Genomic DNA, 25,824 nt, shown 5'->3' with positions numbered 1-25,824 from the left:
CAGCCTCGGTTTCAACCTGCATATCTCCCGAAATGGCGACATCTCACGACTAATTTTGACATTTATCTTGTGAAAGTATAGAATTGCTTAAAATAATTCTTTGAACACTTTATCACAATGTCATATCAAAAAGGAAACGAGCTGCTGGACAAGCTTTCGCATCTTCTTCAGTTACACGGTGCGTTTTCAACAACATAAATTAATTTGTATTTTCTTTACGTGCGTCACTCACGTACGCCGTAGTTCGAGATCTTTGAATGGTTTTTCTTTAAAACTTTATTTCCTCGCTCGCTCAATAGAAAGTCTGTTATTTTGAGATAGAGTAAGCGTACATGTGCCATGTGAGGAGGAAATTGGCATTTCACATCGTTGGTGAACAACTTAAGATCATTTGATCATAGTCATGTGATGATGTTAGTTAATATATGACATGTACTATAGCTCAAACACTGTTTCCTCTGGACAAAAAAACTTTTCGTTGACTAGTTCATTTGACAGTTAGATCTTCATCTTTTTGTGATCATTGCTTATAGAAGAGAGGGTAAGCGCGCAGATCTCTAAGATGGTTCAAAGCGTTCTATTTCCTTGTTTTCTCATGAATGTAAATTTTCATTTATCAAAACAGTAATTGAAGCTTGCTGAAATATTTCCTATGGGCTTTGAACAGTTATTGCACTGTTCGTTGAATCATTATTAGATGACATATTCACTTGATCAATAGATGATTCCACTTTAAAGAAAACATTTGTTGAATAGAATATTTTAATCCAGACATTACTCCAATACTTTCAGGACAAATGTCTGAAATGTTATTCCTTGTTTTCCTGGAAGATACTTAGTGAGATGTTCCTAGAATGGTGAGATGAAGGAATGTTGAATAAATCGCAATACTGCCCAGAAAGTGTTGGAGTCACTTTTCACTTAATACATTGAACATTGTAGAACTAAAACTTCTATGCAGTCATGTGTGTTTTCCTGGTGAGATATTTTTCCCATGGGGGTGGGGGGTATGGAGAGTCTCTCTCATTCTTGCTTTGCTTTCACTAAGGAATGAAAGTGTGCTAAATTTAATATAGAGATTATTATTTTATGTCAGAACTGATGGAAATTTGACCTTTCCCTGCTTTTCCAGGAGATCCTATCTTAAGACAGGAAAGTCAGTTGTGCTTAACAGCCACATCAGTTGTGTTCCTAACTGAATGCTTTGAAAGTGTATCAGGTAAAGAGGAAACTGGAATAGGGTGTCTCCTGAACCAGTTGTTTTTCTTGACTGATACAAATATCTTAAAGTTTTTAATGAGTGATAATATTACTACACATAATTTTAAGAACATTTAAGGTACATTTTGCACAGGAAGGACTTGGTTATCATTTATTGGCAGTGTATATCTGGTATAGATCTGTTAAAAGCTGTACAAAACTTAAGAGATGATATGTGACCCTCCATGGGAGAACAGACACTAACACTTTTCCTGTTTAAAATGTGAAACTGTTTATTTTCCTTTTTAATGCTTTTGCTAAAATGTTTAAGCAGTTTGCTCATCTGTTTAAAAAAATTTGCATTTGTTTAATGCTGTGGCAAAAATGGTTTGCTCATCCATTTTAAAAAAACCAATCCGTTTAACACTCTAGGGAAAACTTTAAACTGTTTCTTTATCATTCTGTTATGAGCAGTTTGAAGTTATAATCTTACATTTGCTCAATACTCGCTGGTTCTTGAAATACAGAGTGATGGTGTTTTATTTTGGTTTTATCTTTTCTGTGATCATAGAAAGCGAGTAATTGTTGCATCCTTGGACAAACAAGTGAAGTTAAAATATCCGTTTGTACAAACATAGAGCATTAAGAGCCAATGAAGCCATTCATTTGATCATGATCCTGCCATCAATCTTGTTTGATCAGAACAGTGCACCTGATCTTGTTAGTGGGTGAAAACTCTCTCTTTCCATTAAAGCAGCCTCTTCTGACAAACCTTTCTCTGTGAAGACCACCTCTTTCTCTCCTTGTTGTTTTAAGAGGCTTTTCTTTGGGTTGTCTGGCTATTTTGTTCTTTTCAAAAGAGCCATGATGCAGTGTTCTCCTTTAAGCCAGTAATCAGTTAGATTAACTGCCAGTAGTACCTCTTCTTACCTCCTAAAATTGCTTGGAATTCTTCAAAATTCAGGTAAAAGGATTGTTCTATACTGGTCTCAAAATTTGTTTTACCTGGCACACTTAAAATAGGAGAAAGATATAACTTAAATACATAATTGTATGTAAGTTATGGTTTCAGTTTTTCTTTGATCAAAAATCTCCAGGCTCATGGGATTTTAATGCAAGTATGTTCATTTTTTTTCCATAATCTTAATCAGAGGAATGTAATTAAACTGATTTTTTTTTCCACTGGTTTGAAAATTTTTAAACTGATCTTTGTTAGTTGTACATGTACACTAAACTTAACTGTTTGCCTCATTCAATTTCAAGCTATGATTCTCTCATACCAGGTCAACAAGGTGTTCATGAGAGAGAAAATGTCTTCAGTCATCAGCAACTTGTTCATAACAAAGACAGAAAAGCTATAACATTCCTTCATGACTTTCTCAGAAGGACACCTTCACTTCGGGTAATATGAGTTTGAATGCAGTGATTTTTTGTTGCATGTATTAACATGTTGATATTTCTAACAGAATTAAACTACATTCCTGACCATATTCAAGGAACCTTGCCTCTTCTGTAGTAGCTTTCTAAGCTAAAGTACCTCTCATAAGTAACTTGACAGTCTCTTAGTGGTGACAACTGTTTCCTATTTTCTTTTAGCTTGTACCAGGAGCATGTTCCCATTTTGATGGACTTATCAACATTTCTTGTTTCCAAGCATTGCAAGTATTAGAGGTAAAAAACCTGTAATTTAAAATCTTATACATGTACTTGTGTGAACTATAGGCAATCTGGCTATTGTAGTATCACTGTTAATATACAATTTTATGACTGCTCATGTAGCATCACTACCAAATTTGACATGCAGCTTATTCTATTCAACAGATCAAGAAAGTTCCAGTAGGATTTATTAGAGGAATTCAAAGCTTACGACCCCAACTCAAGACACTAACATGTAATAAGTCACTTATCTCACTCAATGTAAGTATGCACTTACACTGATTATTGTATGTTAATTGGGAGTCATTTTGGCCTTGGCATTGTCTGGAACACATATTTAGAGGTCTAGAATTGTGACCGGCCATGTCATTCTCACTGTTGTTTTCTTGGGCATGACACTTCCCTCTTGCAGAGCTTCAAATTCCCTCTATCCAAGAGTATACAATCATGCAACTCAGTCAATTATATTATTATTTCTATACTAGGAAGTGTTTTTTCATTGTGGTGGAGATCTCTCCAATGCCCCATCAGCCTGGCCTCAACTGAAAAATGTGGATTTCAGTTACAATGGCATTGTGCAAGTTGATGCTTCTGTGGTTCGTACTTTTCTTTACAGTTGGACTTGTAATATTTTAAAATCAAGATTAATTTTCAAATACTGTAAATAAATTTTAATCTAGCTGTAGTGGCAATTTTTGCCAGAGAAAGTTGACACAATTATCTCCAGGCCTGGTTTGCAAATTGATTTGTGCCATCCAAGGATGAAGTACACTGGTATGAAGTATACCAGGATGAACCATTTAACTGTTCTTACATTGTACATGCTCAAATAGAGCTTCTGATTATGAATCACTTTGACCAATATGTAGAATTCTTGATTTATATTTGATGAGGAAGAGTACTTCAAATTTATACATAAATGAGCTTAACTGCACACCTTGAAAAAAAACTGCAATTGTAAGTTGTTATTACAAGTGTCACTAACAAAATAGAAAAGATTTTCAAAGTTGATCTTGTCCATTTTGTTTTTAATAGAAACTATTGCCAGCAGCTGAAGTCCTCAATCTTAGTCATAACAATATTAATGTCACTGAAGGTGATGAGTCTTTGGTTAATTGGCAGGTAAGAAATCAAAGCAAATTTTGTTATTTTTTCTTTCTTTCATCCTTTATTTTTGGACCATGACTTTTTAAGTGATTGCAATGCCATGAATTGATCATTTTTTTCTGAAAATTTTCCTTTGTTTTTTTGTTGCAGTATTTGTCTGACATCCAACACTTGAACTTGGGATTTAACCAGTTAGAATGTATTCCTGTGCCACCAGCTGAAGACAGAATACTAATCTTCAAGAACATGACCACACTTTTATTGAAAAATAACAACTTGCAGAATTTGAAAGGTGCGACGTACATGTAGCTTTTATTTATGGGAATTGTTTTAAGTCAAATGGAGACTTTGAACAAGTTGAACATGAACCCCTAGAAAGCCTTAGCATATAAATTTCATGCTGATGCAGTTATCACATGAATCTATGGCCATTGAGAGACTTTTTTTGAGCCCATCAACATGACCACACTAATTGAACCTTCAAGCAATACGCATCCACTAGCTGTAAGTCACTTGGTATAAAACAACATTTATGTACAACATTTTGACATAAGCTTTTATTTTCTAATGTTTCTTAAGATCAACCCTGTTACTTGTGTTTTCCAATGTTATTTGCTTGTATACAGAGTCTGTTTTTATATTTTGTACTTTTCTGTCTAGGTCTCCAAGCTTTCTCCAAATTACGAGTCCTTGATGTTTCTTTTAACTGCATAGTGGCTTTATCAGAACTTACACCACTAGCTTATCTTCATGACCTTATATCAGTGAGTAATTATAATCCTTTCAGTTACAAATCAGATTTTTAGTTAATTAATGCATTTATGAAGTATTTAAATTATTGTTGATGAAATTATTATGATTATTTTTTCTGTTATTTCAGTTAAACCTTCAAGGAAATCCTGTTGTATTCTGTCCTTACTACAGACGAGCTACAATTGCCTGTTTGTATCCTATACCTCGAGTTGAACCAGTAAGTAGACTAGACATTAAAGAAAGAGTGTGGGATTAATTTATTTCACCTCATTGAAGGTCATGAGTATTGATTCCACTTACATGTATTATTAGGTCTACATTTCATTATTTCCATTTAGTACCCCTTGGAGTTTGGTCATTTTTGTAACCTATGTTATTATGTGTACTAAACATATTATATTGACTGTAATGACATTCTCTGAGTAGCAATTCCTATTTGGTGTAAGTTTTTATTATTCTCAAAATATTTTTGTCTGTTGCAGATCAAAATTGATGGGAAGCCTCTAGATTCTGAAGAGCAAGTGGTAGGTTACATAGTTCCTTCACAGAAATTTTTTAATTTGTTGAGACAACTACTGAAAAAGTATAATAACTTAAATTTAATCAAGATACCTTTTTGCCCACTGTAATGCTTTGCCACCAACTATAAAGCATAATGTTATAAATATTAAAATATGTGAACCTCTTAATTATTTTCTAACAGCCCTTAACTCCCAAACTTTGAGGTTTTTTTTACATGTAAATTAAGTAAAGAAAATTTTCCCTTAAGACCCAGATCTCTATAGAGTGCTGTATATAAAGTGTACACAAATTCTGAGATGGCATGTTTGGGAGACCAACATTTACATGTACAGTAATATTTTTAAAGGAACAATTTGCTCTTCCAAAAATTTCATGAGGATAAACAGACTTCTGATGGCGACAGAGTGGTATCTTCAAGTTGATTTAAATTAAGAAAGGAATATTGGAAGCTAACTAAATGCTTTGTTGAACAAACTATTTTTGCAGCTCCTTGGTAGGAATGTGCATCCAGTATCCATGTTGTCTTATATACCTGAAGCACCAGTGCAACACCATCGTGTCAGAACCATCAGGAAAGTGGAGGAAGATTCAATGGAATCATCGGAGTCTCAAGAAGAGTCGTCAGATTCTCCATCCAAACCTAGAAAATCCAAGGTGAAGAAAACTATATAAGCAAAATTTCACTCTCGCATCTCCATGTAAACCTTGAAAATCTAAGGCAAAAAAAGCATTTAAAGGAAACTTTTGATCTCAGGTCTCCACGTGAATCTAAGATATCGATAGTGAAGAAAGCCACAGGTCTTCATAAAAATCTAGAAAATCGCAGGAGAAGAGAGCTTTTAAAGCAAATTTCATCCTCAGAGAGATTTGTACATGAAACAAATTCTTCTTGCTATTTACTAAAACAAGTGCATTTACCTCCCAAAGTGTCCTCACAGCTTAGTGCATCAATCAATTTCTTACAGTTATAGAAATCCCTGTCGTCTACACCTTAATGTGTTTTAAGCATTTGACTCTTATTGACAGAAGAAAAACAAGAAAGGACGAAGAGTTGTGACCAGAGAAATTGACTTCGATGATGGCAATGAGGGATTGACTTCACCTACTGACGAACTGCTTACGGGCCCGTCTACCTCGACTGCTAGTGAGTGTCACAACAGATGATTAAAAGAAATACAAACAAACAAAAATAGTTACAAGCTAGGGCACTTAAATTTGTGACTAACATGTAACCTCTCCCTGTCATATCCATACCTTTCCTAGCAAATGGCTAATGAGAATACTCAAACTCACTATCAAGAGGAAGTTTTTGTCTTGATCTTACACCAAATTCTCGTAACTAATTTACAACGAATTGTCTAGCAGCAAGAGGAGAGAATTAACAATCAGATCTTGGGAGTTAAAGGGTTAAGAAGGTCAGTTAAATTGATAACGCGCTATGTTTTTTATTTCCCATGGATACAGCGCCTATTGATCAAGCTCTTGAACATGCCGATGATGTGGAAAACCTTAAGAAATTGAGGCAGCTAGGTGGAGAAGGTGCCAGCCACAAGTTTTTTGTTATTGCTCCCCTGATTCTAAGTCTTGCTTTAAATAGTTTTCTTAGTTTTCACAACGGTTGAAATTTTGACAATGCACTCCAAATCACCTTTTGGCAATGGTGATGCTTTTTCTTGTATGCAACTCTGCATTTAATGAATGGTCAGATTTGTAAACACAATGTTCTTTATGTAAATACTACACGTAGCCTCCATTTGGTGTCAAAATATGCTCAGATATTTGTCCGCAGACATTATTTGTTTCGAGAGGCAAAGCTCGAGGAAAATTGTGAGCTTCAAGAAAGAGCAATAAAACACTCTCCCATCTGAATCAAGCTTTGTCAGAAGCTTTCCACTTGATAAACTCTGATATAGTTGATAAGAATTCAATCGCCCGAAAGTGCGCTTTTTCTTTTTCCACACAATCGCAAATTGGAATTAATCGAGTTCCCTTGAAAGGCCTCCATGTCTCGAAAATCAACTCGAGTCTCGGTCCTTTATTTGCGAGGGTCGAGTTTTGTAGGACTGTAAACTTTCTTGTAGATAGAAGTCCAATTTTCAAATTGGAATTAATCGAGAGCCCTTGAAAGGCCTCTATGTCTCGAAAATCAACTCGAGTCTCGGTCCTTTATTTGCGAGAGTCGAGTTTTGTAGGACTGTAAACTTTCTTTCAGATAAATTTATTGTTATCATTCCTTATCAGGATGGTTACCAGCCATTGACCAGGTAGTTCATGCACAAGAGCAGGAAGAAATAGCCCCTGCTAGTGTGCACGTGTCTGCTGAATCTTTGTTAGATCACGGTAAGTGGACCTCCTCCAGTAACAGGACTGCTACGAATTCGTTAGTCGCTGACTAAGAATTAGAATCTTAAAACTTTATTAGCAATTTTAAGGAATAGGCATTTCGTTTTCAGTCCCTGTAAAGTCCTTGAAAACTTGCCTGAAAAACTTGTCTGAAAATGTTGCACATTTCTGCCTTCCTTTAGAAGTAAAATTTTAATTATATTATTTGTGAAAGTTCTTGAAAAATCCTTTCAAAGCTAAAATATCGGAATTTTGAGTAAATTGTTTGTCATGTTTCTTGTAATTACAGATACAATGTATAGCCGCAGATAATAATTTTTTTGTTATATTAAAGTGAATTTACTCTTTCTTCTCTTACATTGTAAATGAAAGCTATTCTAACCATGGAAATTGTCATTTCAGGTTTTACGAATCATTCAGATTCATGTATCCTGCATTGTTTAACTTTCGTTATTTTTTTGTTTGTTTTTCAGCATCAAATGTCATTCGCAAAGAGTCCATTCAGAGTTTTACGGATAATACAATAGAGATACACAGTCCTTCAAGCACTTTCAGTATTCTCTCTGATGAAGGTAAGCGTTAAAGTTTTTTTAAAGTAGATATTTCTGTAAATATTTGTGTTTTTAAGGGGATTTTCTAGGCAACACGTAGCCATTAAGCCTACCTATGAGACTGAAAAGTTCAATGTGCATTTAAAACAAAGGAAACTCCTTAAGCGGAGGAAAACCGAGAGTGATCAAGTCGTGATTGATTTTAGTCATGAATCTGATCGATCGAGAGGGTGGCGCGAGTATCCTAGACCAATCATGTTGCACAGTGAAGTAAAACCAGTTCAATCCCATATTGCCTTCGATATTCAATTGAAAATGGAAAAATGGTAACTGAAGGATAAGCGGGTCTAACATCACTAGGTTGATAAGCATCCTGCAGCGTTGAGAGCTTCGTATTAATAAATAGAGTAAGAAAGGCGGAAAATTAAAGTTTTCTGTTTTTGGTGGTTTTCAGATATCTCAGATGGGCATCATTATGTTGTGACAGCAATGTCTACTTTGGATGAGGCTGAAGGCAATGCTGAACATCTGTTTCTGACGGTCAGGGATGACTTTATCATGGAAAAGAACTTTGCTGGAAAGGTAAGTGTCCAGAAGCACTGAAAACAGACGGTAGCAACAGCAAATGATTATGATGATCATGTGTAAATTTTACCAATGAGCAGTCGACCTAGAAGCTGTTAGTTTTTATCACACTTGGCAGTAATGTCGCAATCTGATTGGCCAATTTGCATTTGTCGATGAGAGTGCAGACAATGCTGCTCGCGTCAACTTGCCATTTGTGATTTGATGTGGACTCAAGAGGCGCAGCAAAGTGAGTCCACAACATTTTGATTAAGACTAAAGACCACGCTAAACCACTTTCGATTTGTTGAATTTCCATTTGAAACGCCATGATCCAATCTCAGAACATGATAAGAACACAGTGAGACTACGATAAATTATGAATGGATGAAGCAAATTATGAGGGAACAATTTTTTCAATTTATATGTTTTAAGGAATATTTCAAAGCCCGCAAAGTCATACTAATTAGAGGTACGATTTAGGTAAATGTTATGCTTGTTGGTATCCGTGATTCCTGTTGAATGGTAAATCTTTGCTTTCTGTGCGATACGGAGAGCTCAATAACTGGTTTAAAGGTACTGCATAGTACATCAGAGCTTATTCAGAACTTGCTGTGTTGTTTTTTACGTGGGGGCAGGGTTGGGGCTTCTTGTACCAGGACCAGGTATGAAAGATTATAAAGTGACCCTTGAATTGTTATTTTTAGGTCATTTCCCGGTTGGAAACAAGTTTGTTAAGAGATGTAAACATGGTTAGGACGGAAGATAATAATTCAGTTATACATCTGAGGTTCGACTACATGAGTCGTGAGCGACAAAGGCGGGACTACGTAATGGAGGACTACGAAACTGCTGTGGTAAAGATTCTGGATTTGACTCGAGAGCAATTTTCGATTAAGCAACTGAGTATTCTATTGTGGGTTATTTTTACTTTAGTGACAGTTCTTCTCTACCACTCAAATGATACATTAAAAGCAGCCCTACCTTGTCGTGGCCACACGCACTTTCTCATCTGTTTCCTGTATTACCTTTGAATTTGACAAATCAGTGCAACTGGATTTTTTCCTAGTGTTTGATATAGGACACGCGACTGAAAAGCACCTACAACTCTTTCTCTTCATGAAAAACAATTCATGGCAACAAACCGGACTGACTGGTGTAAATGTAGTGAAGGGTAGAAGATCTCGAAAGGAGATACCTGAAAGTGGAAAGCATCATACTTGTGATTTTTTAAAATAGGATTCAAGTATTTGAGTCTTCTCTACAACATGTCTCTAATATTTAGTCATTCCTTTACCACAGCAACTAGCAGAAATCCTGGAACCTTTTGTTACAGCAAAAGGAGAAATGAAAAAAGTTGCTCTTGAACGTCTACAGGTAAAGGAAGACAATAATGGTGATGTGCTCTGTTAAATCTCGCCTCTGAGTAAACGTTGTTGTGTCTTGCGATATTGAAGAAGCCTTAAAAATTTAGGCTTAGACTCGAGTCTGAACCCAAGTCTCTTAGATACTTCGTAGGCGCCATCACCAGTTAAGCGGAGCAGCCGGAGATTGGGATAAGGTTCCTTTTCTGCAATTTCCTTTACTGCAGTTCAATTATGAGAATCATTCCTTTCTTTGTAATTTTCCATAGGACTGACTGTAGAAAATATGTACTCTTTCGTTTATATGTGAGATAGGTTCTAGGTTGTTCTAGCATAGATAAGATTGGAACTTTTTCCAAACGACCAACTTGAAAAGTGTAGCTGAATTTTTCTTGATGCACAAACCATCAATTATCTCCTCTAAGTTACTTTAATTAATACATTAGTAATATTTCTAATGTATTTAGGATATATGTATATTTTTCTATAAATTTCAGTGCCTGAAGTGTTCGGCAGAGTTCACAAAACCAGTCGCTCTCGATGATGCATTCTGCCCTGACTGTGGCAGCTCTCTCACTGTTCAAGTATCTTCACCTGTAATTCCGGTCAAACCGGTTTTCACTCTCGATCATGTGGCTGGACAGGTAATAGGAAAGCACATGGAAGCGTCTAAACTGAACGTCAGTTCTATCAAGACGCTGAATGGTGACATGTCTGTTACACCTCTCCAACAGTTATCATCGTCTTCTTCCTCATCGTCTTACGTTGAAGCTACAGAGGAAATTCAGACGGTAGCGAAAACAGGCCGGAAGATTACATCAGCAGAGGATAAAGGGTATGGTTATATGCAGGTTCACTTACGAAAGTTATGTTTAAGACGACTTGCCATGGTACTGTTACAAAAACTTTCTGCAGTGAACCTACTACAGAAATGAGAAAAATGTGATTATTATTATTATTATTATTATTATTAATATAATGATAATGGTTAATGCTATTATCACTATTACAGAAATCTTTATCACTTTCGCTGAATAAACATGTTGCTACCTAGGGAAGAACTTTCACTATTTCACATGGGCAAAGTCAAAAGCTATGAAATAAGGAAAAATTACATCCAGTTGGAGAGCTGTTTTTTGTAAGGCCGAGACTATGACAAAGTTGTTCGGCAAGGTAGCGATAGGATAAAATCAAGCGGCACTGTGACCGCTTGGTTAATCTTTTGCACAATTTTATGGTAACTTTCATCATTCCTTAGCTAGTTGGCGTGTTTTTAAAATTCCAGCCTGTACACTTCTCTGAAACTGACTGTAAAAGGTGGATTATGAAATGCACTGTGTCAAGTTGTAGTCGCCAAATACCTTTCAAGTTGATTTTTCTTGGTTATAGTTTAGTTTCATTGCGTGAATTAATGTATTTATGGGTTAAAAAATTTTCAATGAGTGACAGGCAATCGAAAACTCAAATAACACTCACCTCCCAACAGGAACACTAAATTATTGGGAAGCAGATTTTGATATGCAAATATTGTTCATATCATAGGTATTCAACAAATGGAATTGGAGCTGCAAAACACCCCGATGTTATTCCAAAGTCAACAGAGTCTTTGGATCAGTCTCCAACGGTACCAGACTTGTGCACCAACACTTCTGAAAAAAATTTAAGTGAAAATGGCAAGGATTCGTCTTCAGAAAACGAAAAAGTTCATAAAAAATATGTAGTCAAGGACTCTGGAAAGTTCAAAGTGAACGAGAGTGGAAAATATACGGTAAAGAACAGAAGTTCGCCTCAAATAAGAACAAGTGCATTAACTAGCTCCTTAAAAGAGTCGAGTAAATCTTATCAGCCTCCGCCCACTGATATGTCATCAACCCAGGTCGGTAGAAATGGTGAAAATTTTGGAGCTCAAAATTTAAATGGTATATCAGGGATTAGAAGTAAACAAGTTGACGAAGTGATTGACAACCGTCCATCAACACCACTCGAATCGAAGTGTGAGGATTTTCATCAGGATGATGAGTTTATGAGCAAGTCGCTGCCTGCTGACACCGTGAATATGCTACAAAAACGCCCATCAAAAACTGCAACGCGAAAAATTTCAGAACAATACCTAAGCAGAAGGTCTCCTGTCCAAAGTAAACTTGGTCGAAGTGCAAATACCGACAGAGGGCCAACCAAATCGACGGAAGGCTTTCCTAAACAAACGAAACTGTCTTCGAGTTTACCGAGAACGCCCACGCCAAAAGTGTTTTTTAATAACTTAATAAATCGTTTAAAGCCAGGAAATAGTCCAAGCAGTTCGCTGGATTCACGGAGCAGTTCGAGTGGTTCAAGTTCCCGACCGACGACTCCAAGTTGTAATGTTATCGAGCCTAATGCGACTCTGACCTTTCGTCTAACTGCAGATGAATTTTCAAGCTGCGATCACAAGTTGAAGTTGTATTTCGAGGTGTCGCTGTTTCGGTGGGGCAGCAGCGAGAAGTTCTGCTGTTTGTTGAAAGTAAGATCTTGTGTTTTGCTCTCTGTGAGTCTTAGGACGAAATTTTTTTTGGAAGATATCTAAGGTCTTTATTATTGCGCATTCTGTGGCCTGAGACGAATGTTGCATTTTACTCTGTTGTCGACCTGTCATATGTTTCTGTATCTCTTTGTAATCGAGTGTACTTCTTGATTTCAGGCCCCAGTTGTTATTTATGGCGAGACTGAAGAAACTCCTGCCGTTATGATTACATCCAGTGTCATGTTCTACCTTTGTAGTTTTTCCGTGAGAGGAAGGTACTGTGTTTACCTAGTGCTTAGAGCTGCTAAAACCACGTGTAGTTTGCCTTTTCCCATTAACCCTTTAACTCCTAAGATCTGATGTTAATTCTCCCCCCCCCCCCCCCAAGCTGCTACACGTTTCCTTGTAAATTAGCTAGGTGAATTTGGTGCTAGATCAAGATGAAAACTTCTTCTTGATAAATTTGAGTATTTTCATAGACTGTTTCCCGGCTAACTCATGGATGATATAGGGACTACTTACATGCTAATGACTTCTGAGGGTGAAAAGGTTAAGACGACACGCAACTGTGGACAAGTTCAAACAACAGAAGGAGAATCCCGTATTGCTGCACGTATACGAGTACCCTGCCCCCTATAATAAAAAAAGAACATGGGGATATTACTTACAAAGATACGAACAAAAGTCAAACAAAACAACCTAGCATACAAACAATAAATCCTGGTTGTTGAAGTGTTTGTATGTGGGGCGGCGTGTAGGTGGTTCTGCTTCTGAAATTTCAGGTTGAGGTCTTTGCCGGGTCGTTACATTATGGTGTATTCTTGGGAAAGCCACTCTACTCTCGCTTCGTTTCTTTTCATTGGGAGCCACTCGATGCTAACATTCTTCGTATTATCTTTTAGCGGGACACCCGACGAGTGTCTCACACCACTGGTATCTCATCCTCTAGATAGTTTGCACTTCATTGACAGAGGACTCGGAAGTCAGGTAAATATCAATTCATGTTCAACCGCTGTGAGTGTCCTTTGGTGTCATAAGTAGCGGAACAGCCAAACCTGTATCGCTTCGCCTTCCCCCGCGTGTTTCAGCGCAGAACTTGACAAAATCTCGGAGTAAAATATCTGTCATGTTTCCCTTTCACCAATTTTCTTCATTAGGATCGCGCTTGTAGACATTATTTGTTGTAGCACTTTCTCTGTACAACTGCCCACTTACAAAGAGGTTATAGACACTTAAGATATTTTTGACAATGCAAAGACTGTGCAAGAAACACTTTGGTAAATTTGAGTCTCGATCTGTACTTGGCTTGCTGTAAGATGAGCCCCCCTCCGACAACAAAGACTTGTCTCAAAACGTTCGCCGCCTTTCGTCACACAGCGCCTTGAGCCGCCCTCTGTCTTTGAATACCGATTGCATGACGTGACGAGACCGAACAATGGCTGCAAAGAAGACTCAACAGTCTCATATCTTTTCTGTAGAATTTGAAAAAGCTGACTTTTTCCGCAGATTTTCTGTAGAATATTACGTGAGTGTCTTGATACTGAAAAACGACAACTTATTCAATTTTTGTCTTCAGAGTTTTCGTCTTGAATTCTCCGTTCAAGGCGGTTGTTATGACTTTCTGGTCCGTGACAAAGATCGTTGTGAAAAGTTCCTAAAAGTGTTTACAAGTAAGTTATCTTTTTTTAAGCTATGAAATAGCGAAATCCAGTATTTACGACAATGTCGACGATAAAAATGTAGTCTTAGTAACCCTGCTACCTCAATTAACTCATTCGTCCTAGTACGGCTTCCTGCTGTGCATTGCTGTCCTATTTAGTTAAGAGGATTTCGTTTTGTGACAAGTCAACACTTCACAGCTGATAACTCTGTGTAATCTGGATACTGTATTGATTTGATTTTCTACTTCGTTTTCCTTTCAGATGTTGTGCAACAAGCCAAGATGAAGGTGGGCTCTAGACCTGTTGTCGTTTCCCCGCCTCATCCTCAAACGCTGGCACACATCAGGTAAGCTGATTTAGTATATGACATTTCTTTTATGTTATGGGCATTTAATAAGGCAAAGAAGTTCTTCCTTCGCCGAATGCCTTTGACTACTGTATAGATAAACTTCCTCGTGCTCGTTTCAATTTAAAGTCTTTTTGCCATCCAACTCGTTTGTAACCTGTTTACCGCGTTTGATACTGTAAACAAGTCATCCGCGCTTGTTTGTGGCTACATGCGTCTTAGCGCTTGTCACTGATGAAATGTTTTTTCGCGTTTGTCTCTAGTTACAAGATTTCCCGCTAATCGCTGATTACATGTTTTCCGCCCTTTTCGCTGGTTACATGTTTCCTGCGCTTTTCGCTGGTTACACGTTTCCCGCGCTTGTCGCTGGTTACATGTTTTCCGCACTTGTCGCTGGTTACATGTTTCCCGTGCTTGTCGCTGGTGACACGTTTCCCTCGCTTGTTACTGCCTACAAGTGTCCTCCGCTTGTCGCTAGTTACTTGTTTTTTTAATTTTTTCTTCCACCTATGATAAAATCAGTCTTTTTATGGCTCGGGTCTTTTAAATCTGCAGAATCCCAGAACTAAACATGTATTGATAATTTCTCCCAGGTCTCAAGTCTTTAAGATAAGACCGGAAGATCCAATTTTAATGGTAAGATTTTGTACCGAATTAACACTTCAGGATAAGTAAGTGGATTTGTATGTGGTGGGGGTGGGGAGGGAGGGGTTCAAGGACCTTCAGTCAAGTAGTTTTGTATCCAGAATGAGCACATAGTCGGTTATAGTCTCTCTGTGGTAGGTTTCTTGTTATTAGTCTGAGGAACGTTTTGTACTTTTCGTAGGGAGAGCGACTACATCAGCAGGCTGTCCATTTCGCTTATCCCCCGCTGGTAAAAGACCGCAAGGTTAGTGAAACGTTCTGTTCATTGTTAAAAACATATCCAGCTTTGGTTTAGTCTTAGGGTCGTTTTGCGGAATAACTCCTATTTACTACTTAGCTTGAACTTCTACTTTCTTCCCCACAGAGTTTGTTACGTAGTTATTCAAGCTGTTTTGTGGGCAGAGAGTTTGTGGACTGGTTGATTCAAGTAAAAGAAGTAGAAACCAGAGACGAGGTTAGTATGATCATTCAGTAAAGATTACTAATTAAGAGAAGATTCCGTGATAAACTGCTATGGAAAGATCTATCTCCTTAACGAAGCACTTTGTGAGCAAGCGTTATTAATTTTGCAGGGAGTAGGAATCGGTCAGCTACTCTTGGATGTTGGAGCACTGGAGCATGTGTCTAAAGAGCAAGTGTTTGAGGACAAGGATCAGTATTACAGGTTTAACACAGAGGTAAGCTATTTTAATCTGTAACATGAAGAACAGGTTTCTGTGGCATGACTTCACCAAGTCGATTCCTGTAACAAGCCTCAATACCAGAATATGATTCTACGAGGAAATTTGAGATTTCTTTGTAGCACTCGATCAAATTTATAATGCGTTAGGGATAGGGTTAGGGTCATGGTATTGTGTTGTGCTGTGTCTAAGGGAAAAGCGTCTTACTTTCTCGCACCTTTCAACAGAAAAGAGAATTACATATTATCGAAAACTACCACGGCAGAATCTTCATTCCAACATAGCCCCTACGTCAAAAAAAGTAAGCAGTACTTTTATCGTTTCTGGCCGAGAAAACTAATACCTCCCTCCCCCTCCGTAGTATTCAATACTATCATTCAGCCCTCAATTAACAATGATTTTTGTTTCTTCTCTTACTCAGAGAAATGATTTGGCGGGTGATTCCTTCGCAAGCGAAAGTATCCTTGACATAGACACAAACATCGTGTTGTTTTTAATGGCTTATCGCTGCTCAAATACGGAGAGACCTGGTAAGAGACCTATGGCAATGTCGTTGAACCTAAATTTGTCATCGTTGTTGAACGATCCTAGCAGAAATTAGTCAGGGTTAATCAGTGAGTTTCCTTAAACCTGTGTCACAACGCCTATTGGTACACTTGTTGGGAAAATAATGTGAACGTGAACTCTCGTCCTATAAAATGCTGCTTTACGAAATCCATCCATCGCACAGCCATAAACAAATTTTACCTTTTGGAAAAAAATTAACAAACTAACTTTCTAGATGTTTTTTTTCTTCTTTAATCTATTTTTCCGGTAAGTTAAGTAGTTAACCGCAATTGTCATGCTCGACCCATTTCCATAGCTCGCTGGGCCCAACTTATAAACTGGTGGCTATTCCATTGCAAAGCAAGGGAACGAAAAACTACCTGTGGCGAGTTTTTCGACTCAATCGCGCTTCCCTTTAATTTCCAAAGACCCCTGCTGGTCAGTGTATTAGATAAGTTATGTATTAACTTGTCTCCACCAGTTGAGGCCCGTACACGTTCATTAGGGTTCACCTTGTGTTCTCTTCCATTGATCAAACATTTACCTTTCTGTTTTCTCTAGATTCCAGTTTGAATGCTGTCAGCGTGATTGCATCGCGGTCTCATATAGCCCTTGTCAAACAGAATCCTCAGTGGCCCGTTCCACGGTACACAGCGCTGTCCCAACCGCTCAAGGACCCAGCGTTTGTGTGCTTGGCCCGACACAAAATCACCGATGTTACTAGCTTGGTATGTAATATTTTTAAAAGTGTTAGTTTTCTCAGTCCCAGGCGATATTGAATATTAATTGGGTATAGGGGTGATAGAGTAAAGAAGGCGGTCAAGTTTTATCCTTTACCTTGATTGCGGCAAATTACAAACAGACTTTCACTCTGAAAAAAATATTGAATTATCTGGAGACAGTTATTTTCTATGCCGGAACTATCTTGAATGTGAAGTGGGGCAACGAAATGAACCAGCTGTACTTGATCGTTTTATAATGCACTTGACGTTTGCTGTTTTCATAGGATTTTTTTGAAGATGATTCATGCTTTATGGGGATCAGTATAACAGACGAGGTAAGGTTTTACTGGTATCACCGCGATGTCATTCAATGAATACTACGCCCTTCCGCAGAGAAGGTCAAGTAGTGATGATCTCAAATGATAGTACCATGATAAAACACCGACTCATCTCCAACTTTCCTCGTGACGATTTGTAGCAACTTTAGGGATGAAGAAGTTGGCAATTGTGGTGATGTAAAACTTAAATTTTTTGTACAGAACGTCCCCGTGGGGAACGGCGAGAGTCAGTGGATTTTGAAGACAGAAACAATCACCACCCTCTCCTCCCTAGTCAAAGTGATCAAGGAACCGTGGGAGGCTCAGTTTGGTGTGGAGTTACAAAAGAATCTTTATCCTTCTGTGATGGTGAGGCCTTGAAGAAATATTCTTTAACTGTCATGAATGGGGGAGGGGGTGGGGCTGGGTAGTAACTGAGGTTGTGTCAAAGAGCTGCGTTTCGATAGTATAAGTCATTCTTTTACTTGTCTGTTTACCAAAATGACGCTTTTTGCAGTATGCATGACGCGTGTCACATATAAACTTTGTGACGGCCCTTATCACCACAGAGGTTTCTGTGGCTCATTGATAAAGCATGGAAGTGCTTAATTCGGAGGTCTGGAGATTTCTCTAATCCACGCCCTCCCTCTCTTTATGCAAAGTATTAGTTCGGCAAGATAGAAAAACATAGGAGAGGTAATAATGAACCTAAGAGGCCAAGGATAGCTGTGGATGGTGGGAGTTATGACTGATGATAAATGACGTACTTGATTCATTCAGGCTAAATCTGCTAAGATGGACAAACAATGAGTGCCTTTAATACACGTACGTGTTTGTGAGTTTAAATATTTTTTCCCCTTTTTTTTTCGTTTGCAGGACCACAAAATGTAGACGAAGTGGACTGACATATTCTTTACTAAAATTATTCACAGAGAATCGAAAAGTTACAAGTCGCATGCGCAATAGTACTCTCAACAACGTTCTGTTCGATTTGCTATCCTTGATAATACGCTTTCGACATGGAGCAATCCCTTAGTGTAGAGAAACTAAGGAGCACAAGATTCGTCTCAAAGTTTGCGGTGTAGTTTAGGAAATAATTCACCTAAGATAGCAGCCTCTATTCTTCTTTTTGAAAGCAACAGAATGACGCGAGTTATGGCGTTATCTCTCAAGCGAGCAATCACAGCGAATTAAGGGTTAACTTCCATGGCAACCGTTTTACCATGGCAACGCATTAGTTTCGTATGCAGTCGACCCAGGACAAGTGTTGATTGGGTTTCGAATAACGCGGCCCTGGGCAGTCATACAGATTCCCTATTATTCATATTAATTTAAAAAATTCACTTTTACCAAATTCGAACAACACGAAGTGAAGCACAGAAACTCCTTTTGATATAAATAGTAATTTATTTCAATGAAAGCTTAAAATTATTTTAATCCCTCTATTACTGATGCGGGAGTTTCGAACACGACAGCGTTCGTTATAAAAATGCCACAATTTTGCTTCACAGAATTAAGAAAGATTATTTATTTCAAAAGCTTAATTTCGTTTTGTCTCCTTTCTGCGGAATCGTGACCATAATTGATCACATGGTCAATGAATAACAAAACCCAAAACAAATTAACTTCAAACTTAATATATATTTAAAACCTTCGTTTTGGATCGAGAATGATAAAGCAAGAAATAAACTTTATTCCATTAAGATGAGGGAAACGTGTCTTGTTATCAATCTAATCTAAACAAATTTTATTGGGCAATGAAAGCAGCGTAAAACGTAATGCATGAAGGGAAGATTCATGCAAGGCGCATGTAAAGGTGTTACCACTTGTGACCCCAACTTCTACGCTTTTCCCAGTTCTCCGCGATTGTTGCTTACCATACACACGTTTACTTTTTTGATTGTAATATGTTTTTATTAATGGTATGTCACGTCAAGGCGTAGGATTCATCCGACACGTCCCTTAGTCATAAATACGAAGTGCCATTGCGGTTGACAAACTTTACTATTGAGTTTAAAGCTAATCTCTAAGAATGTCGACGAACTTCAACAAAACCACAAATGGAACGCAGACAACATCGTGCTTCGATCCTACAGCAAGAAGAATCGGATACGCTGTTACTTACAGCCTGATCTCTGTAGTTTCAGTGAGTGCAAATTTATTGATTGCAATTATTTTTTACAAGACGAAAACTTTGAGGAAATCCATCAACTTTTTCATTGTCAATATGGCCATATCCGATATTCTTTTGCCGATTTTTCTTATAACGCCGTATTTAACATCGTTATACACTGAGGACTCGTGGCTGATCAGTGGTCCTGTTGGCGTGGTATTGTGTAAGCTGGTAATGTTCTTGCCTCACGTTTCTGTTTCTGTGTCTACCGAGAGCCTGGTTCTAATTGCAATGGACCGTTTTGTAGCTGTAGTATTTCCCCTCCGCTCTCCTCTCATCAGTTCAAGGCTGTGCCCGTTCCTCATCCTCGTAACTTGGATCGTTGCAATGGCCGTTTCGTTTCCATATCTCTTGACAATGAAACTTGTTGAGTATCCGGTTGGCTTGGTGTGTGAGCGAAAGTGGATTGAAGCTTTTGGCGATAGCTCATCGTTAAAACTTTATAACGTAACGGTTTTCACTGTGTCGTTTTATGTTCCATTCGTATTGATTGCAATACTTTATATAATTATTTACCTAAGGCTCAAGCTCCAGAAGAAACCAGGCGAGCGATCAATCAACATTGAGCGCCAACGAGCGAGAAGGGAGCGAAATGTATTAAAGATGTCCGTAGCTATCGTGTTTGGGTTTGCGCTGTGCTGGTTTCCCTACACGATTTACTGGTTACTACCGACGCATTTCAGACCCGAAAATGCATCCTGTGGCTTCGAATACTTTACCGCCATTGCCTTTCTTTTGGCTCATTCAAACTGTGCTATAAACCCTTGCATTTGTTTCATTTTTAGCGTTAATTACCGGCAAGGTTTCAAGAATCTGACGCGAGGCTCTCTTGTCTTTAATAATGATGTCAATACTTCTGAAAGTGTTGTATTCCAGCGACGGCGGGCAAGTGAATCGAAGACCGATTGTTTAGTCTCAGATGCACATGTAGTGCAGATAAACTGCATTGACTGACCAACTTTGAAAATCGAAGGGGAGCGAAATTTTTAGTCGGCCTTTGAAGATGAAAACAGGGGAACCACCCATTAAAGCATGTAGCAAGAAGCGGTCAAGTTTCAGATCTCTTTATTTGAACATGTTATCGAGATTAAAAAGGATTATTAATGGGAATTATTTTGATCGCCTTTTTTATATCTTTTTTTTTTCAAGGGCATTGGGAAAAGCTTTATGCAATCACAAGAATGCTAATTTCAGAGAAATTGATTCTGACGTAGCCAAAGTGTGAAGGAACTGAAAGAAATTTCAAATTTAAGTCGTCCTCTATTATGCTCTATGAAAACCTGGGTGCCACCTGAAGCCTGTAATAAGAAGCGGTTAACTTTTGTCTCTCATCTCTTTATTTGAACATGATTAAAAAATTTGAATTTTAAAACGTTTACTTTAAACGACGGAAAAGTAATTCAAGTCAACATCGGCACTCTTTCTCATCTTTATCTTTTTGTCTCACTAGAGGCGTAGGAAAATTGTCATACAATAACAAGGGAGCGAATTTCTAAATCATGATATAATTTCACAAAATCTGATGTTTCAGGCGTTTCTGCCTTTGTTGGATCCTTACATACGAAAGTTTGAAGGGAAGAGAAATTTTAAGTCACCCCTCATTATACTTTGAAAATGAAACCCGGGTACCAGCTGGAGCCTATAATAAAAAAAGCCATTAAGTTTTGTCTCTCTTTATTTGAACATCGCATCGAACTTTCAATTTTCAAAAAAAAAAGAAAAGATTAAAAGACGAAAGCTATTAATTCAAGTCAATATCGGCATTCATTCTATTTTATCTTTTTAAATTTCTTTTTCCACCAGAATCATTTGGGAAATTTTCATACAATTACACGAGAGCGAATTTCTGACACAGATGACTTTATTTCACAGATCTGACATTTTCTCGATTCTGAAGGCCAAAGTGTAAAGGAAAAAGAAATTTTTAAAATTCGTCTCCCATTATGCTCTATGAAAACTCTGGGTGTCATCTGAAGCCTGTAACAAGAAGCAATTAAGTTTCGTCTGTCTTTATTTGAACATGTTCATATCTACGAATACAAGAAATCCTCGCAGCTATGAACGCTACTGAACTAGTAGTTGAAATAAGACCTGAAAAAAATTCAGGCCCGTATAGGATTGGAACCCATGACCTCTGCGATATCGGTGCAGCGCTCTACTAACTGCGCTAACAAGCCAACTGAGAACTGGTTATTACATTGGATCTAAATAAACCATCACATCACAGAGGTCATGGGTTCAAATCCCGCACGGGCCTGAAAATTTTTCTTCCGGTCTTATTTCAACTACTAGTTCAGTAGCGTTCATAGCTGCGAGGATCTCTTAAATTCTTTTCTTCACCGCAGTGCACATATATGATTTTCATATATCTACAATCATTATGTTCATATCTTTTCGTCTGTCTTTATTTAATTTGAATATGTTTATATCACTGTCATGTATGAAATCTTAATCAGAATTATAGGCGGGGGGGGGGGGGGGGTTAAAGTGTAAAAGAATCCGTGATCTCTTTCATATCATTAACTAATTATGATTGCTCGACAATCTTGTACTAAATAAGTGAGTCATGGAACATTGGCAGCCCTTTCTTTCATTTCAATTAAGTTATACAAAGTGAAACTTTATTGAAACTACGTCCGAGGAAACCTCTAGGTGCCATCTTTTATGCGCCTGCCTCCGCGCCTGTCTTTGCTGACTGTAAACCTCCGACAGGCGAGATTCATGAATAAATTGAGGGGGAGGGAAGACAAGGAAACTTGATACATTGAATGTTACTAATCGAAATAAAGAAAAGAGATCTGACAGACGTCAACAAGCGGAATCTATTTTAACAGAATTGTTTAATCAGTAGCAAGGGAATACAAACATTTTATACTCTGTTGTCAGTAGCTTTCCTCTTTCAGATATTTTTCCACCCACAATATACGATTGAGAGAATCAAATATTTGATAATTGCGTCAGGATGTCGCCAGCATATCGCGTCCTATTTTTGAATCTCTATGTAAGTGTTTGCTAATGTTTTACCAGTATGAGCACCTGTTTGAACAAACGAGGCAAAATTAAAAACTTTCTCACATTGTATTCTTACCAGAAGTAAGCAATATATGATGCACAGTAAATGTTTCCTCACGAAACATAGAAAATCTAGAAAATTTGGATTAATACATCTGATATGGTCATATCTAAGATAAAGTGATTGATAAAATGATAAGTTTCTCCCTGTGTTCTGTAGAGTATTTATAATATAATCCAAATGAAGATGATATTCTATATCCGACAGGAATTAAAACCCTTTCTAATGCACATGACTGTAAGATTTTATCAGATACTCCTTGATTAATATGTGTTATTCATAGTTGTTTCTAATGCAACGTTGACAGGATTCCTTAATGCATATCAACGGTTCACCCCAAGGAAAAAAAATGTTTTTACGGCAACAGATTCGATTCTAAACCCCTTTTTGTACTTTGAAACGAAAAATATTCACACAACCGTGAACAAGATTAGTATTATTTTTTAATTTTACTTAAGATATTTTGGAGGATTAGAGGAAAAATAATATCTCCGTTGCCTTAAATCGACCGCATACGCTCATTAACCTTCCGTGCTTCGGCTAAGCCATCTATTCAAAATGAAACCATCGCTGAGCAACAAAATTCATTCCCCGCCGTGAAACCAAAGTACAGGTGATATGACTATCAAAGAAGAAAAAAAGGACGTAAGAGCAAAAAAAAATAAATATCGGTTCGATGAACCGTATCCCTGAATAGGTTTTAAGAAAAGGATAATTTCTCTTTCTTTAACCAATCTTTGGCTCTGAGCAGGTCTCGGGGGCTAACTATAGTCTCTATAAACAAAACAAAGCTGATTACTCACAAATAGCTTTCATTTACTATCTTTAGCCCAACTTCTTTTACTGAGTTGGATCTGGTTTCCACGAGAAACAGATCCAAAAGATTTTTCCCCATGGTAAAAACTCCTTCCTTACTCGCTTATTAATTTTTTCCCAAAAAAGTCACTTCAGACCGCACGACTTTTAGGGAAATTTACATGACAGCTTAAACCGTTATTTAGAATAATTATGGCTTAATGATCGTGTGATACACATAGTTCTAGTTATATGTTTGTAAACATGTTTTTGTAGACTGCTGTCGTTGAAATTTTCCCAAGAGGTTAAAGTATCAGATAAAAAATAAGATCGAATCGATCGCATGTAGCCTCCACTTAATTAAGACAAAAAAAGTACGTAACCACAGCTGTTTCATGACCATTGTGTTCGCGAAAACTTAACCCGTCCGCGCCTTGTTATACCCGAAAACATATAATTAAAATCCTCTTCTTTCACAATTAAAAGCAAGTTAACAGATTGTTTGAATGAGTGTGCTTGAAATGGTTTTTAAACGAAGGGATGAAAATATATTGAGAGCAATAGAAAAAATTACATCTGTTTATTCTTTGGCGTCAGAAATAAAAAGAGATATCAAAGAAGTATATGGGACATTAGGGTTTGACTGAATTAAGAAAACAAAATTGATCGAGAATTGAAAGAAATGTTGCGCTATTTAAACTTCATCAATTCCCTCCTTAGCACTCATATCACCGGCCACTTTGTAATTTGCTTTTACCTCGGGGTCTGCATGACATTTGCCGCTCAGTAATATTTACACCTTGAATAAATGACCTCACCAGAGCACTTAACATAAGTGCGTTTATGCGGTCGTTAATGGCAACAGAAAACATTAAAATTAAATTGTTCAGTCTACTGGGTTTTTCTCAAAAGAAACTCTTGGTTTCTCTATAATCCTTTAAAATACTGTGCACTACATCTTGGAACATTTTCCTTCACTAATTATAGGCTGTTATCACACGGAACCAGCTGTCAAACGTTATTCAACAAATAACGCTATTTCAGTATTTGCTTTCCAGTCATTTGCTTAATTTTATTGCCTTTTTAATTCAGATCACGCCTCGCAGGGGAAGAAAATAACAAAATACAAAATAAAGACGGTAATACATTACTGAGTTGGATTTAGTTCTGCATGAGGAACAGATCCAAAAGATTTTTCCCACAGTAAAAACTTCTTTCCTTACTCGCTTATTAACTTTTTTCCTGTCTTTGTTTATCTATTTTTTATTTTATAAAAGCTGTTAGCAAAGTTGAATCCGATTCTCTTTCCCTCAGTAACTGGATTTAAGCAGTTCGGTACCTGTGATCACAATAGCAATGGAAAGCTTCAGCGCATTTCTCTCCCTTCTCAAGCGCTGAATTTGAGCGTTCATTGAGTGTTCGCCTTGTCCTCTCTTGGACTTCAGTTTCAAAAAAATGGCAAGATATAGAATAAACATCAGAACGAAGGGAATATAAAAAAATGCAATAAAAAGTGCCATAAAGTATTTTGTCACTGACGAGGAATCGTCAAAAACACGCATCCATTGTCGCACACACTTGTACTCATGATCATATTCGACCAGCTTGAACGCGACCAGATACGGGATGAATGTAGCCATGGCAATGATCCACGTGGCGAGAATAACGAAGCGATACAATTTTGAACTGAAGAGCGGAGAACGGAGGGGAAATACCACAGCTACAAATCGATCCACTGCTATCAGCACAAGGCTCTGAATTGACACAGCAGAGGAGAGATCGGCTGAAAAAGGAGTGAGCTTACACAAAACCTCGCCAAGATGGCCTCTAATGGGCCAATCATCGTCATGTATCTCTACTACAGTTTTCGGGATCAAGAATATCGGGAACAGTAGGTCTGACATAGCCATGTTCACAATTAGACAGTTGATGGGTTTTCGCATGGTTTTTGTCTTGTAAACAATTATTCCAATAAAGGAATTTCCAACCGCAGAAATAATAAATATTACGCAGTAAGCAATTGTGTGCCCAATCCTCAATGCTGTGGGATTATAGCAGTTCGACGGCTGAGTTGCATTCATTGTTGCGCTCAAGTTCGTGGACATTTCGAAGACGCGTTCTTCAGTCACCGTTAAAGTCAAGTATTATCTTATGGAAGTCACAAACACCTCTATATGTATTACCGCTTGCTGTGGAAGTGATGTGAAAATTTGAATATTTTATTTTGATGATTCACACTGAAACCTATTATTTTAGGTCTTTATTTGGGTTTGTTGTCATAGATCACGAAATTTTGACTCAATTTT

The 25,824-nt window shown here is 37.6% G+C and overlaps 3 protein-coding genes across 3 annotated transcripts; 2 read left to right on the top strand and 1 right to left on the bottom strand.

The window, feature by feature from the left end:
• The first annotated feature begins 2 nt into the window (after window positions 1–2).
• LOC113670155 (uncharacterized) lies at window positions 3–19,191 on the top strand. The gene is made up of 34 exons (XM_027186245.2): window positions 3–178; window positions 1,133–1,219; window positions 2,484–2,602; window positions 2,797–2,871; window positions 3,022–3,117; window positions 3,342–3,452; window positions 3,892–3,978; window positions 4,114–4,255; window positions 4,624–4,727; window positions 4,844–4,933; window positions 5,199–5,240; window positions 5,725–5,892; window positions 6,265–6,382; window positions 6,703–6,777; window positions 7,480–7,578; window positions 8,055–8,153; window positions 8,587–8,714; window positions 9,404–9,553; window positions 9,999–10,073; window positions 10,558–10,895; window positions 11,603–12,560; window positions 12,738–12,835; window positions 13,463–13,547; window positions 14,137–14,230; window positions 14,483–14,567; window positions 15,161–15,203; window positions 15,394–15,456; window positions 15,577–15,666; window positions 15,785–15,889; window positions 16,314–16,422; window positions 17,000–17,166; window positions 17,445–17,495; window positions 17,700–17,846; window positions 18,354–19,191. The coding sequence occupies exons 1-34, from the start codon at window positions 118–120 to the stop codon at window positions 18,366–18,368; spliced, it is 4,374 nt and encodes a 1,457-aa protein (XP_027042046.2). The 5' UTR covers window positions 3–117; the 3' UTR covers window positions 18,369–19,191.
• A 146-nt stretch (window positions 19,192–19,337) lies between these two features.
• Window positions 19,338–20,760, top strand: LOC113670175 (RYamide receptor). The gene has a single exon (XM_027186272.2). It carries the CDS (start codon window positions 19,510–19,512, stop codon window positions 20,602–20,604), a length of 1,095 nt encoding a protein of 364 aa, XP_027042073.2. The 5' UTR covers window positions 19,338–19,509; the 3' UTR covers window positions 20,605–20,760.
• Window positions 20,761–24,828: 4,068 nt separating this feature from the next.
• Window positions 24,829–25,623, bottom strand: LOC149040747 (neuropeptide SIFamide receptor-like). Its single transcript, XM_089181607.1, has one exon. It carries the CDS (start codon window positions 25,621–25,623, stop codon window positions 24,829–24,831), a length of 795 nt encoding a protein of 264 aa, XP_089037733.1.
• Window positions 25,624–25,824: the final 201 nt, after the last annotated feature.

The sequence above is a fragment of the Pocillopora damicornis genome, chromosome 9 (genome assembly GCF_964200805.1).
Source record: "Pocillopora damicornis chromosome 9, jaPocDami1.2, whole genome shotgun sequence".
Taxonomy (NCBI): Eukaryota; Metazoa; Cnidaria; class Anthozoa; order Scleractinia; family Pocilloporidae; genus Pocillopora; species Pocillopora damicornis.
The sequence above is the reverse complement of the archived record's forward strand: the minus strand, read 5'-3'. Positions and strand labels throughout refer to the sequence as shown.

Coding starts and splice junctions, on each gene's coding strand:
- LOC113670155 (XM_027186245.2), top strand. CDS start 118: ATGTCATATCAAAAAGGAAACGAGCTGCTGGACAAGCTTTCGCATCTT. Junction 3,118..3,341: donor AGTCACTTATCTCACTCAAT/GTAAGTATGCAC, acceptor TTTCTATACTAG/GAAGTGTTTTTTCATTGTGG. Junction 8,715..9,403: donor AAAAGAACTTTGCTGGAAAG/GTAAGTGTCCAG, acceptor TGTTATTTTTAG/GTCATTTCCCGGTTGGAAAC.
- LOC113670175 (XM_027186272.2), top strand. CDS start 19,510: ATGTCGACGAACTTCAACAAAACCACAAATGGAACGCAGACAACATCG.
- LOC149040747 (XM_089181607.1), bottom strand. CDS start 25,623: ATGTCCACGAACTTGAGCGCAACAATGAATGCAACTCAGCCGTCGAAC.